General features: G+C 46.6%; 1 protein-coding gene across 2 annotated transcripts in view; it reads right to left on the bottom strand.

Annotated features, from left to right (window-relative positions):
• The window catches only part of prkceb (protein kinase C, epsilon b), a 121,051-nt gene extending 106,626 nt beyond the window's left edge, over positions 1-14,425 (bottom strand). For both annotated transcript variants that reach the window (XM_061227669.1, XM_061227670.1), the window contains exon 1: positions 13,356-14,425. In XM_061227669.1, coding sequence (XP_061083653.1) covers positions 13,356-13,703 — 348 coding nt within the window. In that variant the 5' untranslated portion in view covers positions 13,704-14,425. The remainder of the gene's footprint in view (positions 1-13,355) is intronic.
• Positions 14,426-15,015: the final 590 nt, after the last annotated feature.

The raw sequence follows: 15,015 nt of genomic DNA, 5'->3' as shown, positions 1-15,015 counted from the left end.
GGCCGGTTCCCACAGAGCCACTATTGTGTAACTCAATACAGTCGGCTGCCTGCCTGCATCAGAGCTCCAGCAGACGCACCCCTGAGTCACCTCACCTACACCTGCCCGGACGAGAGAGACGAGAGGGGGCGACCGGAGCGCGAGAGGACGCGGAGAGAAAGAGAGAGTGAGGAGGAGGAGGAAAGAGAGAGTGAGGAGGAGGAAAGAGAGAGCAGAGTACAGGAGGTGGGACAGGGAAAGAGAGAGAGGACTAAACGTGTAATGGTGAACACAGGGATGGAGAGGGACACAGGGGGAGCAGGACGGTGGGAAGTTTGGAGGGGTGGGGTTGTGTGAGGCGCTCAGCGGGGGGGTCCCCAGCAGGTGTGAACACAGCGGGGGGGCGAGGGGTGAGGCGCCCCAGCACTGTTTGTATAGACAGGCCTGTCAGAGCAGAGCCAGGGGCTCCCAAACACTCGGGCCCCCGGGGGCCCCCCTTCACACCATGCAAACACAGAGGCCCTACACCAGCTGCCTCATCACAATTCATAACACACGTTTGTCACTGGCCCCTATCAGCAAGAGGGCTCCCGGGCTGTATGCAATCACTCTCACTCCCGTACACACACACGCACACTCACAGACACACACACACACACACACAGACAGACACACACACACACACACACACACACACACACAGACACACACACACACACACACACACACACACACAGACACACACACACACACACACACACAGACACACACACACACACACACACACACACACACACAGACAGACACACACACACAGACAGACACACACACACACACAGACAGACACACACACACACACCCAGATACATACACACACACACACACACACACACACCCAGATACATACACACACACACACACACACACACACACACACACCCAGATACACACACACACACACACACAGACAGACAGACACACACACACACACACAGACAGACACACACACACACACACACACAGACAGACAGACACACACACATACACACACATACACACACACACACACACACACATACACACACTCACACACACACACGCACACACACACACACACACAGACGAGGCACAGCCTGGCCACACTTCACCGGGGCCTCATAAACAAGCCGATTCAACAAAGTGCTTTTTACACTGCAGCTGCCTGGCGCATTAGCCTGGGGCACTGACAACTGTATAAAAGTAGGGCATTCATAACTGGATGCCATGTTAACATTGGGCAGTGGGAATTGTACCCCGTATAAACACAGGGCATTGATAACTGGATGCCATGTTAACATTGGGCAGTGGGACTTGTACCCCATAAAAACACAGGGCATTGATAACTGCACCCCACATTAACATTGGGCAGTGGAATTGTACCCCATATAAACACAGGGCATTGATAACTGCACCCCACGTTAACATTGGGCAGTGGGAATTGTACCCCATGGAAACACAGGGCATTGATAACTGCACCCCACGTTAACATTGGGCAGTGGGACTTGTACCCCATATAAACACAGGGCATTGATAACTGCACCCCATGTTAACTTTGGGCAGTAGGAACTGTACCCCATATACACGAAGGAAATTCATAACTGCACCCCATATTAACATTTTTGACTGGAAGCTCAATTCTGTATGGTGTTCTGGTGTTCTGTGTGCCTGAGAATTGATTCCCAATTAGTACATTGCCAACACAATGTACATATTCAAAATTTGATTAAATATAACAGTGCAGGCAGTTTTCACGCCAAGTGTGAGCGAGTGTGAGAGAGAGAGAGCAGAGAGAAGAAACAGCACAAAGCAATCACTTTAAAATCATTTGGGAAAAAATTTAAATTGCTAATCAAAATCCATAATCTGCACGCTCAGCTGTGCAACCCAAAAGATGCATGTGGACTTGTTTTGGGTATTGCTCTTATTACAAATCAGAGACTTGTAATGGACTCAATGTTTAACACCGTATGCCTGTGTTAGGCGACTTTTTAAGAGTAACAGTTTACCAGGTCAAAGTGCTGTGAATTGTTAACAGCTTCAACCTTCTCCAAGACGCTAGACAGCACGACCCTCTGTGCGCATGTCTAAACCTTCCCCACCACCCTGCTTACAACCCCTCTGTGCGCATGTCTAAACCTTCCCCACTACCCTGCTTACAACCCCTCTGTGCGCATGTCTAAACCTTCCCCACTACCCTGCTTACAACCCCTCTGTGCGCATGTCTAAACCTTCCCCACTACCCTGCTTACAACCCCTCTGTGCGCAGGTCTAAACCTTCCCCACTACCCTGCTTACAACCCCTCTGTGCGCAGGTCTAAACCTTCCCCCATTACTCTCCTTACAACCCCTCTGTGCGCAGGTCTAAACCTTCCCCCATTACTCTCCTTACAACCCCTCTGTGCGCATGTCTAACCCTTCCCCTTTAACCTCCGTACAGCCCCTCTGTGCGCATGTCTAACCCTTCCCCTTTAACCTCCGTACAGCCCCTCCGTGCGCATGTCTAAATCGTCCTGCTTCACCGCACACGGCCCTTCTATGTACACGTCTAAACCGTTCCCGCTACGCTGCACACAGAGCTCAGAGGACGGCTGAGCTCTGACATATACCAGGGCTTAATTCACATCAAAACAACGAGAGCTTTACTGTCATCGCGGTGTCTACATGCTACACACACCGCGCGGGAACTGCAGACAGCCCAAATCAGAGACAATTAGAGATCCCTGTTTTAACGTGCGCTCGAAACAGCGCAGACCTGCCTTACCGAGTATTTCAATGTAGAAAAGGAAAAAAAGAGTGTTCCAGGAATAGAGACAACAGAGGTTGAATGCTAAGGCAAAATACTGTAAATGGTAAATGGTTGGCACTTATATAGCAGCTTTATCCAAAGCGCTGTACAATTGATGCTTTTTTCATTCACCCATTCATACACACACTCGCACACACTACCATGCAAGGCACCAACCAGCTCGTCAGGAGCATTTGGGGGTGAGGTGTCTTGCTCAGGGACACTTCGACACAGCCCGGGCGGGGGATCGAACCGGCAACCCTCCGACTGCCAGACGACTGCTCTGACTGCCTGAGCCATGTCACCCCTGTCTTCTAACCATGTTGGGTCTCTACCTCTGGTTTGTCTTACTTTCCTCAACTACTGGCACTTGCACTATTCTAATAGAAAACTGACTATGCCATCACCGCGGTCAGCTTTGGCACCCAAATTGATATCACACACACACACATACCCCTTTCACACGCAAAACACACACATACTGGAACTGAAGTACAACAACGGAACAACAAGCAATCACGTGAGCACTGATAGCATGACGGCAAGTCTGTACCTGTTTTATATTTCTGCTCGCTTTCTGAAAACTATTCGCTGTTCGAGCCCCAGGAAGCACCGCTTCCAGAGGGCATTCTGTCCACCAGACTAGAAAACATCACACTTCAAGCCTTCACCTCCTCAACCTTGTATCAGCCCATTAGACCCACGCAGGAAATCTCACTCTGAGACAACCTTGGGTTTACTGAGTTTCTCAAGATCTTGAGTTTATCCCATACAGAGAAACTTGTGGCTTTTCGAGGGACATTCCAGCATGCAGTTATCTGATGGTGACGTGTGTGTGTGTTTTATTTACAGGACATGATTTTCATTTTCAGTCCAGGAAAATTTCAGTCAAGGTCCACTTTTAAAAAGCTTACTTTTTCCAGGTCATGGGGGCAAAACTGGAAATACTGCTTTAAGCTTTAATGCTTCTTTTTGCTGTATCTTGCCTGAAGGTCAAGTGGGGGTTGATATTACATTACATTACATTACATTATTGGCATTTGGCAGACGCTCTTATCCAGAGCGACGTACAACAAAGTGCATACCCATAACCAGGGATATCTCCGGGTGAAATCTTCTTGCTTAATCTGAGATTGCAGAATTGGCATGGAATTACTTTCATGTCCCCTGCACCAGAAACCCTATCGAAGCACCCGCAGACCTGCATGGAATTTCAGGGATGATGATGATGATGATGATGACATCCAAGTTTATAGCGCTCTAACTCTGAGGGGTATGAGTGTCTGAGTATCACCCATCAAGAAGGAAGTTATTCAAACCCTTGGGTCATTCGAATACCACTCTTACACAACCTGAACAGTTATGGGAAACTCAACTGATGTCAAAACGTTCCTCAACACATGCCCTTTGCAGTTACCTCACGTTTAGTTTCCGAACACCGCGAGACCGGTCCTAATGTGGCTGAATGGAAGAGAGTTTTTGACCAGGAAATCAAGCGAATCAATAAAAAAACTTTTACACTGCGACATTCGCCCGGCTGTAGGTCTGCTCTAACATAACGTCTCTAGATAAGGTCATGAGCGTTGTCTTCACAAGTGTTTTTTTGTCTTGTTGATTTATGATCTCATTTTTTTCCCTCTCTCAAGTAGAAAATGTTTGCCTGTTTTAAGTTGCCATTTGCTTGACAAGTGAAATTCTCACCGCATTGGCAAATCTTAAAATTAGTCATTCTCTGGGCGATTGTCTCAGTTTCACACCCACACTTACCACAGTGTTACCGGGAGGCTTAAAGGGGCTGGAAGGGGAGCAAGCACACACGCACACACACCTGTACACACAAATACAGACACACTATACTCACACACACCTGTGCATGGGAATTACACACACACCTGTACACAAATACAGACATGCTATACTCACACACACACACCTGCGCATGGAGAATACACAGACACACATACCCATGTACACACAGCACAGATACAGACATACACACATAGACACACACAAAGTGATTTGCAAACATAAAACTGCACGCACACATGCAAAGACATGCCCGCCCACACGCAGACCAACAGACATCGAGACACCCCCAAAAATACACATACATTTACCAGCCCCCACCCACCCACCCACCCACTCATACACACACACACACACACACACACACACACACACACACGCATTCATGCACAGAAAAGCAGAGTTCATCAATTATATTGTTAACCGCAATATAAGCCCGGCTTTCAGCTCCAGCTCCGGCGCTGTGTTTGAGGTCACATGACCCAGTGAGGACACACGGCGCTGACAGGCCCTGACTCGGTCACACAGAGGAGATAGCATCGCCCGCCGCCCTCTCACAAAAACACTCTTGTTCCGTGGGCCGTCACAGATGCCGCGTTTCCCGATCCTCTGCTGGACGCCGGCCAGAAGCTGAGGGGGGGGCGGGGGGGGGGTGGGGAGCGATGCTCCTCGCGTGTCATCTGTCATCCGAGGTTTCGGGAAACGGACAGATGTCACGGACAGGAGGGACGGCGCTGTGTGTGTGTCTCTGTGGCGCGGCCCTTTGCGCTGTTGGGGGGTGGGGGGGCGGGGGGCAGACGGAGAAGAGGAGGGCTCCCCCCAAGTGAATATGCAACAGTCCAAGGCTCGGACAACCCGAGGAGGCTCTCGGCTAAGAGGTCTTTTTTGCTGAGGTCAGGCTGACACTAATGCACAGCCTCCAAATGAGAACGAGCGAGAAAGACAGAGAGAGATATAAAGAAAGAGCGAGGAAGAGAGACAGAGACAGAGACAGTCAGAGAGAGAGAGAGAAAGAGAGAGAGGGAGAGAGATAGAGACAGTGAGAGAGAGATAGAGAGAGAGATTCCTTGCCTTAATTAGATAAAGGTAGGGTGCAGAAATATTGATCGTTTGACAACTACGGACTGTTCTTACTCCGCCCAGGTTCACTCAAGGTATCCTCCTCTCTCTGTGTCAAATTCCCCACAAACACGACTGACAGCCACAGGGCCCGTGGAGCTGTCGAATGCCGGCCTCAGACAGACTGGGGCCTAGGAGCCCGTGAAGCCTGGGCGTAGAGTGGTCAGGAGTGGGGGAGATGAGCAGTTGCTGCCAGGGTTCTACGCGCACAGCCTGGTGGGAGGCCCCAACGCCTGTCCCACCCTCTCCACTCTGCACTTTACTAACCCCCCCCCCCCCCCCCCCCCCCGATCCCACCCCACCCCACCCCACCCCCCGCCTGCAATCCCCCCAAAGTTTACACAGCCGGCCGATCTCACGCTCCCGGTTTCCTACAGTCACTGTTGTTTTTAATTGAAAGCAAATGCATATGTACACAGCAGTGTGCGTCGTCCGACTGCAGAGCGCCTTTCCTCGAACACCACGGGCCTTTGAGGGGAGGTGATGCTGTTGATTGTTTTCGGCGCTCGTGCGGATCGTATTCCCCCTGCGAATCTGTTCAAGCCCCCCCACCACCCCCGCGCCACCCCTGCCGTCCAGAATCTGTCGACCTGTGTCCTGACGATGAACAGCACAGCACACGATGTGAGTTTGGACAGGAATGCGGAATCGGCAACACACGCCCTGCACACCAGCACGCACACACGCACGCACACATGTTTAATGAGTCGGCTCACACGTGCATGCACACACGCACACGCCTCGATTATTCACACGCAAGCACACCCACCCATCCCATGGACGAGGGTAAAGATATGGAGCGCACATGATCTGTACGTGTTCTGTATGGGGTCTAATCTCACAGTCCGATCTGCCCGCATCCGAATCGGAGCGAGTAATTCCCGGGAAAGGAAGCTGGGAATGCCGCCCCATGGAAAGAATGCGCCAAGCATGCCGGAGGGGGCGTGTCAGGAGGAAGCATTCCTGAAAGGATTCCTCTCGGAAGGCTGGAGGGAGAGAGGGAAGGAGAGAGGGAGAGAGGGAGGGAGAGAGAGAGAGAGGGAGGGAGAGAGAAGGAGGGAGGGAGGGAGGGAGGAAGGGAGGGAGAGAGAGGGAGGGGCCGTGCACGGGATCAAGCAGAGTTCCCAAAGAACCATCCCACCGGACTGTAGGTGCAGCCCCAAGTGTGTGTGTGAGTGTGTGTGTGTGTGTGTGTGTGTGTGAGTGTGTGTGAGAGTTTGTGTATATATGTGTGTGTTTGTGTGTCTGTATGTGTGAGTGTATGTGTGTGTGTATATGTGAGTGTGTGTATTTGTGTGTGTATATATGTTTGTGAGTATGAGTATGAGTGTGTCTGTGTGTATATATGTTTGTGAGTATGAGTGTGTGTATATATGTGTGTATATATGTTTGTGAGTATGAGTGTGTGTATATATGTGTGTATATATGTTTGTGAGTATGAGTGTGTGCATACATGTGTGTATATATGTGTGTGAGTATGAGTGTGTGTATATATGTGTGTATATATGTGTGTGAGTATGAGTGTGTGTATATATGTGTGTATATATGTGTGTGAGTATGAGTGTGTGTGTATATGTGTGTATATATGTGTGTGAGTATGAGTGTGTGTGTATATGTGTGTATATATGTGTGTGAGTATGAGTGTGTGTGTATATGTGTGTATATATGTGTGTGAGTATGAGTGTGTGTGTATATGTGTGTATATATGTGTGTGAGTATGAGTGTGTGTGTATATGTGTGTATATATGTGTGTGAGTATGAGTGTGTGTGTATATGTGTGTATATATGTTTGTGAGTATGAGTGTGTGTATATATGTGTGTATATATGTTTGTGAGTATGAGTGTGTGCATACATGTGTGTATATATGTTTGTGAGTATGAGTGTGTGTATATATGTGTGTGAGTATGAGTGTGTGTGCTAGCAGCGTGCGCATGCATACAGGCATAGCCTGCTTTCACTTCCCCGGGGTGTCACCCCCTGATCTCACAAGTCCAGACAGACCTCGCTCAGACACGCCTGTTCACACAATTACAGTTCCAGTTTCGCAGGTCGCTGTAAACGCAGAGCGCTCGAGACCGTCAGTGATCCAACGAGACCTGGAGCGACAGCATCCCTTTCAGACCGCACAGTCGCTGGCGCCGGTCCAACACAATCTACAGCCGTACTTTCATCGCAAGCCACACCCACAGAAATAACACCTGGGGCTTTCCTACAAGACAATAACAATTAAAATGACAGTAAATTGGTCATTAAAAATAGATACACAAGCGTATATTCTCTGGAAAGAAGACGTACGCACATTATCCCTGGGGAGTATTCAGTTGGCAGTACATTACAAACGTGATGATAAAGTCAACAGCCCTTTCACGATAAACACTCTGCGAATCTATGAAAACTGTTTTGCTACGTGGTTTTGTTTACCTACAGAACCAGCCAAATGTAGGCGCTTTCTACAACAGCTTACTGAAACCCAGCGCCACCTACAATTTTAATCAACATGTTGTTCATGTGCGGGTTTGTAGTGGGTACCACACCACAATGATGCAAAAAAAGGTCTGTCTTAACAAGCGTTTCAGTCTCGCAATGAGACTAAAATTCTATTCTCTCCAGTCGAAGATGAGTAAGTCAGTTACTTTTTACTTGATGTTTCCTGAAATCGTCTTATGCTCATCTTGAAACAAACTAAACTCTCATTTCCTTGACAATATTTTTGTCTTCTGCAAAAAAGTAATAGAAATAAGAAATATAAGACTACAACGCCTGTTGCGATTGGAAAACTAGAAACTAAATTGGTTCCTAGTTTAAAATGTAATTAATTAAGAAAGAACTGAAAAAAAGATTTGTGTTGAGTTGAGTTCTATCAGTGAGACAATGGCATGATATGTGGAAACTGACAAAAGGCAGATTCTGCATAAATATCAGGAAAAGGTCACATAGTACATGTTGAGACCCTACGGGTGTTCAGTCTTGGCACGGTGCTACTGTTGATACACTGTTGTTTGCAGGTAAATACAGAGGATCTGAAATTGAGAAGTTGAATGCCATTGTGCAGACTTATTCTCCGAGGTGTTCAGTCCAGTTCTCTTAATGCGAGACTGCCTAACATAGCAGCACATTCAGTCCACCGCCCGTAGAAAGAACACTTTGTCCGGTTCTACAGCTCGTCTCCTTGGCGAGTTTGGGGCACTAAAATACTAAAATAACCCTTAGTACCTCAAAGAAGAACACATTTAATTCGAAATGTGTGTATTTTGCTATTTAGCTGATGTTTTTGCAGTCGATTAGACTAAGCAGGGGAAAATCCCCCCTAGAGCAATGCAGGGTTAAGGGCCTTGCTCAAGAGCCCAACAACTGAGCAGATTTTATTGTGGGTACACCAGGGCTGGAACCACCAACCTTCTAGGTCCCAGTCATTAGGCTACAGCCTGCCCCTATATTTTGTGTACTGAGAGAGAAAGAGAGAGAGAGAGAGAGAGAGAGAGAGAGAGAGGATGACTGGTTCAGAGAGAGAGAGAGAGGGTACCCTGGGGCAGGGTTGATGGGGGGGGGAGGGGTGGACACACGGTGCGTGAGATTTGTCATCACCTGCCTACACTGCAGCCACCTCTTCCAGGGACTGGTTCTGTAAGTGACATGAAAACATTTTACGATGTTCAGTCACAAAGCAGCGTTTTTCCCAAAGTGGCTAAAAGTGGCAATAGCTGGGCTCCGCCCCTTAATCTGAGTCCTCAATCTAATAACTTCTCCCAAACTGAACAAAAAAATTTGCTCCAGAATGTGAATCTGAAAAAAAAAAAAAAACCCAGCTCTGTTATAGGCTGGCAGAGTCCGGCCGAATGCAGAACTCGGGTCCTTTGTGATCAGGGAGCGGACAGGCGGATACAGTGACAGCTTTTTTGTATGGTTTGGGCTTTTCGAGCGGAAGGGAGGTTTGTGATTTTCCTGTGCGGGGCTTATGGGGCTAATGGCGCACTCAAAGAGTGGCCACAAAATTGTACTCGGACAAGCCCAAGAACTCTGACATAACGAAGCAAACAGGCCATACACATACACACACACACACACACACACACACACACGTACACACACTGTCGCCCTGCCACCTTAAGACAACAGTATTTAAGAAAAAAATATTATTATATATTGGTTTGAGCATTTCAATTCTAAAGCTTAGGGCCTCAATCCTCAAGTCTGGCTTTTGAAGCCAGTAGAACTTCTGCTAGTGATTGGTTGATTCGTGCCACTACCTGATGAAAGAAACCCACCCACCTGGTGTCTAAGGTCTTAATCAGACCCAGACTGAAAACCTGCAGCACCACTAGCTACAACGGCCTGAGTGTCGCTGGCTAAGCATATGGCACAGTATTTGTTAAAAGTGTGTATGTGTGTGTGTGTGTGTGTGTGTGTGTGTATGTGTGTGTTTAATACAATTTCAGCCACGAAACAGCCATCCCTCCTCCTTCATTCTGTAGACGGGCCTGTTTGATTGATGGATGGATGCAGGGAACCGAGATGGGCTACAACCTCGTTTCCGGTCTGACACATTTACGATGCCGGCCGTCAATATCCCTCCGTGGAAACGTATCGACGCGTCCCCAGTGCGATCTGATTACACTGTGACCTCTCGCACCTGATTTCCCACGGATCCATCTCCCACCTCCGATGTTTTGTCACGTAAACAAAGCTCACGGTGCCAGGATGGGAGTTCTGCATAACACGGATTCTGACTGGCAGAGGTGTTACGCTGAAACTCTTCCCCCCAGAGAATGGATAAATCTGCCTGGCCCGTCACCAGCCTAGACTGTACACATTTCCATTCCTCCTTAGCATATGCCGACTCATATTTATTATTCATATTTAAGCACGGGAAGGTCAGACAAGTTAAAAACCGATTCACCTGCAATGTGCTCAATTACGGTTAAAAACTAGGGCTTTGTTTTTGGAACCACTCCCAAAACTAAGTGACCTGGAGTTCTCCATCTCCTCTACAGGTTTCACTGACAAGTGAAATGTACAGGATAAAGTCTTAATCTTGCCTTAAATGTTCAACGGTTGATTTGACGTGAGCTACTTTGACCTCTTTTGATGCTTTCTGCCTAAAAATAGAGCTGCTACAGACAAGGATAGGATGCTTCATGTAGGAGAGTTACTGCTCCTTTAAGGTACAGGACACCAGCTATTCTTGTTTGGCGAATAGCCCCTTTAATCAAACTGATCCATTCTTCTTCTTTTTTTGCCTCAGTTGTGACCAGAGCTTGCTCTAGATTGTTTTATTTATTATTATTTCATTAACGTACTAATAATAATGTTTTTTTTTAGTTTAGGCTATTTTCTACTGCAGCCCTGTGTGGCGATGTTAAGAGATGAGAATAAAGCATATTTCAGATTTTAAGAGGGTCGTGTATAGAAGATTACTGGTCCCATTTTAATCATGTTAATGTTACATAATTTATTATGAACTACATGCAAGATAATGTCAACACAAAGAGTCTCAACATCTAGTAATGTTGTACTTTTTAAAAAGAAAAGAAAAAAACATAATCTCCCATTTTTTGCGGTTAATTAATCTAACACATTGCTGCGGAGTATTTACTGTATGTAAACAAATCGCTGAATTGGCTAAAACTGCAGCCAGAACTTGACATGGACACGCATTCTTCTCAAGTAATATTATCCTTTGATTTCAAGAATAATGAAAGCATTCTGGAGCTGGGAAAAACCTGAAATGAGACATGAAATTCTGAAGGTAGGCTTACAACAGGATACCTACTCAAATTCACACACACAGCAAGGCCTGCAGATTCTTCGCACTCATTTCTGAGCCCATCTCAGCTACAACACTGGCTTAAAGAGGCTGTTCTACAAAGGGGGCTGAATGCACAAAGAAGTTCCATAACATCCTAGAATTTGTGACATTTTTAAAAAGATTTTCTATAACAGAATCTATGCTACTTGAATTGAAAAATGTGTCCCTGCCACTTTTGAACCAAAGATTCCATGACCTCAGCAGTTTTGTATGAAACTCCTTAACTCTTCCAACATCTATCACGTCTCCACGTCTTTCCAAATACTGTGAGATCAAGTTTGGGGCATAAACAGATTTGTAAAGAACATCATCGACAATCAAGGGTTTGAAGCTCTTGGTGATTGTTAATTTAGATTTACCCTCACCTCTGGGATGTTGCATTTGCCTGAGTCCAATCTGTCTGACTGTCTGCATTAAAGGGGATGAGTAACAGGCAAGGTCCGTCTTGTTTGAAATTGAATTCACATTTGCTTGGTTAATTGCTTATGCCAATTTAGAAGTATTGTGATTTACATAGTACACAGCAAATCAGAAGGGTGTGAATGTATTTTTTGCTAGCACACCAGTATAAATGATCATTTCTGAGAAACATGACAAGTAACTAAATGGCAGAGAAAAACTAAGTAACAAAACACACGTTCATGAATCTAAATGTGGCCGCTAAATTATCAATTAAATGGACATTTGTATTTGGAGCTAGCATTCGGGAAAAGGCATAGTTGGGAAAACCTGATGATCATATTCGGGCTAAGTTAAACATGGTTATAATATTCAGCTTTTATTATATTAGTATTTTGATTATTGCCACTGGACTCGGAAGTATGGTGGTATCTGGATTTGAGACTCTAACCCGCAGTCGCACTGTACTTCACCTGTACGACATTGAAAATGGGCCCTATGTAATCACTATTACTAAGTTATTACTAAAGCTTGTTGTTGAAACACACACGGAAGACAATCTCACAGTTGTTGTAAAACCCTGCATAACATAAACAACTAATTGCAACCATTTGCAACTCAAAGGTATGAGCAGATGTTAAAATCTTTGCAGTGAGTCATTACTTGCACGGAAAAACAGATCCATACAAAAACAGGGTCCGGCGCACATTCATCGCACATTCATCGCACATCCGCCGGTGCATTAGCTAATAGTGGGCAACTAGTCTGGAGCTGTCTGGTCGTGATAACGACACATGCATGGATCCAAGGTAACGGCCCGATCGCGTCAAGGACAGCGCGAGGGCAACATCATCACCACTGGCGTGTGTGACGTGCTGACAATCGATTGATTGACTGGGCCTAGTTACTATACCGCCTAGTAACTATACCGCCTTTTTGTTAGAACCGGAATACCGTCCAGTGTTGCTCCTGGGTTTTAAAGACTCGCCGTCCACAGAATGCAGCCTACTTCGCCACGGGCCATAATATTTATGACGAGACATGTACGGTCACCTGCTTCGTCTCCAGTTCCCATGTAACCATAATTTTTTCTGAGCGTGTGGCCGAACAACCTGTATATCATTCTACACACGATCACGATACAGGTGGCCTTAAGCGTGGATAATCCCGTCCCTTCATTCTTGTGTAATGGTTATTACCCCTTATTGTTATCGCCCAGGTGCATAACAATCGTTCTTTTTATGAAGAATGATGAGACGATCGTAATAACAGTGTTGTTATTATTATTATTATTATTATTATTATTATTATTATTATTATGAGAAAGAACTTGTCAGACCATGGGGTACATTAGGATTCCACACGCTTATAGACTTTTCAATGACAAGTGCTTTCAGAAAAAACGGGGAGTGCGGACATACCCAGTCTTCGAAGTGTCTGCTCCCGTTCTGCAACAGATCTTCGAACTGAATGATGCAGTTGGCCACGAAATCATCGTATCCAATTGGGGCATCGTGGAAAACGGACAGTTCGATTTTCCTTCCGTCGTGAACCTCCGTGACAAACTCGTCGTTCCAAGCAGGGCTGTTGGTTTTCTGCTTGGTGGAGGTTTGGCCCACGCGAGAGTCATCCACGTTCAGGGCGATGTAGGTATCCAGGAGAAATGTTTGGGTCTTGGGTCCACCAGCGTGCCTCAGAGACCAAGCAGTGGGCTTCAGGTCCAGCGCTTCGCAAATCTTTATTTTCAATAACCCATTGAAAACTACCATGATGGTGATGTAATCGTCCACCTATTTCTTTGTAATTAATTTTTGCTGCAGTTGTCGTTAGTAAAATGATGCTCCGTCTCAGCCAGTTCCTCGAGTAATAAATTATTTTTCTTATATTTTAGTGTTTAGAATTCTCCACTTAAGAACCAAGATATATGCAGGGGTTTTTTCCCCTTAGCTCTTGCGACACCCAGTGAATATGTACGATTTCTCCTTTGCATATAACGGAAAAATAGCAGTCCCGTCTGACTATCGCACACACACAAATCGGATGCAAAACAGCCTTTCCGAAACGGTCCTGGGAGCGTAAATGGTCTTGCTTTTGTTTTCTGTCCGTCTTGGTGTCGCGAGGGAAACACACATTGGGTTGTTGATCTCACAATTCCTTTCCCTTGAAAACAATGATTTGTTTCAGTGTGGAAGGGGTAAACAAGCAACCGAAAATATTACCATGCAGCAAAAACACCACCCAGCCCTTTCGTCCGCCGCCCGCTAAAGGAAAATAAACCAAGCTGTTACTCCTCAACGGCACTCGGCTTCTAAACTATTCTTCTTCGGGTCGCGGGAAGAAGGAGCGTTTCCAGCCTGCCCGTCGTTCATTTGGGACACTCCTATTCAGCACAGATTGAGAATCGCTTGAAAATAAGGACACTCTTTGCTTCGGGGCTGTGGTTTTTGTCGCCCGGTACGCTCCTGCAGGTCCCAAGCTGCTCTCTCGCTGTTGCTCCCCTCGGTTTCCTGCAGCCTACCTCTCTTTTTTTTTCTTTTTTTCTCTCTCCCTCTCCGTGTACGCTAGCGCAGGAAATGCGCAAAATACGTCAGTTTCTCTGTGCCGCGCCGCGACTCCTCTGTACCAGATGGGGGAGCGCGGTGGAAGCGAGCAGGGTATGTTAGCGGCTGGGGCGGCGGGGACAGGGACGCATCCCCAAGGGCTTCGTGATAGATCCGGGGATGTGGTGTGGCGAAGAACACACGTTATCCGCTTTCGTCTCTCGCAGACAGGGGGAGTGGTGACGCTCGCTGTGCGCGGCACTTAAGTAGGGTAAACACAGTAGGTACTGTTGCATCTCAGCGTTTCATCCTGCATTTACTCTCCAGATACGCAGCGAGAAACGCGTCTCTTTTACTGCGTCTGCAGTGTATCCTGGAATAATGTGAGGGGTATTAAAATGGTTTCGTTCGTCCTCATTTTGGTCTATAAAATGTATTAATGTTTCTGCTATATAGCTAATACGAGTAGATAATATGCAACCACACATTTAATGGCAATATAGACGGAAGACCACACATCAGGCTACTGTTGTTGCAGCTG

Source organism: Conger conger, chromosome 18, assembly GCF_963514075.1.
Source record: "Conger conger chromosome 18, fConCon1.1, whole genome shotgun sequence".
NCBI lineage: Eukaryota > Metazoa > Chordata > Actinopteri > Anguilliformes > Congridae > Conger > Conger conger.
Note: the sequence above shows the minus strand (reverse complement) of the source record. Positions and strands in the feature narration are given on the sequence as shown.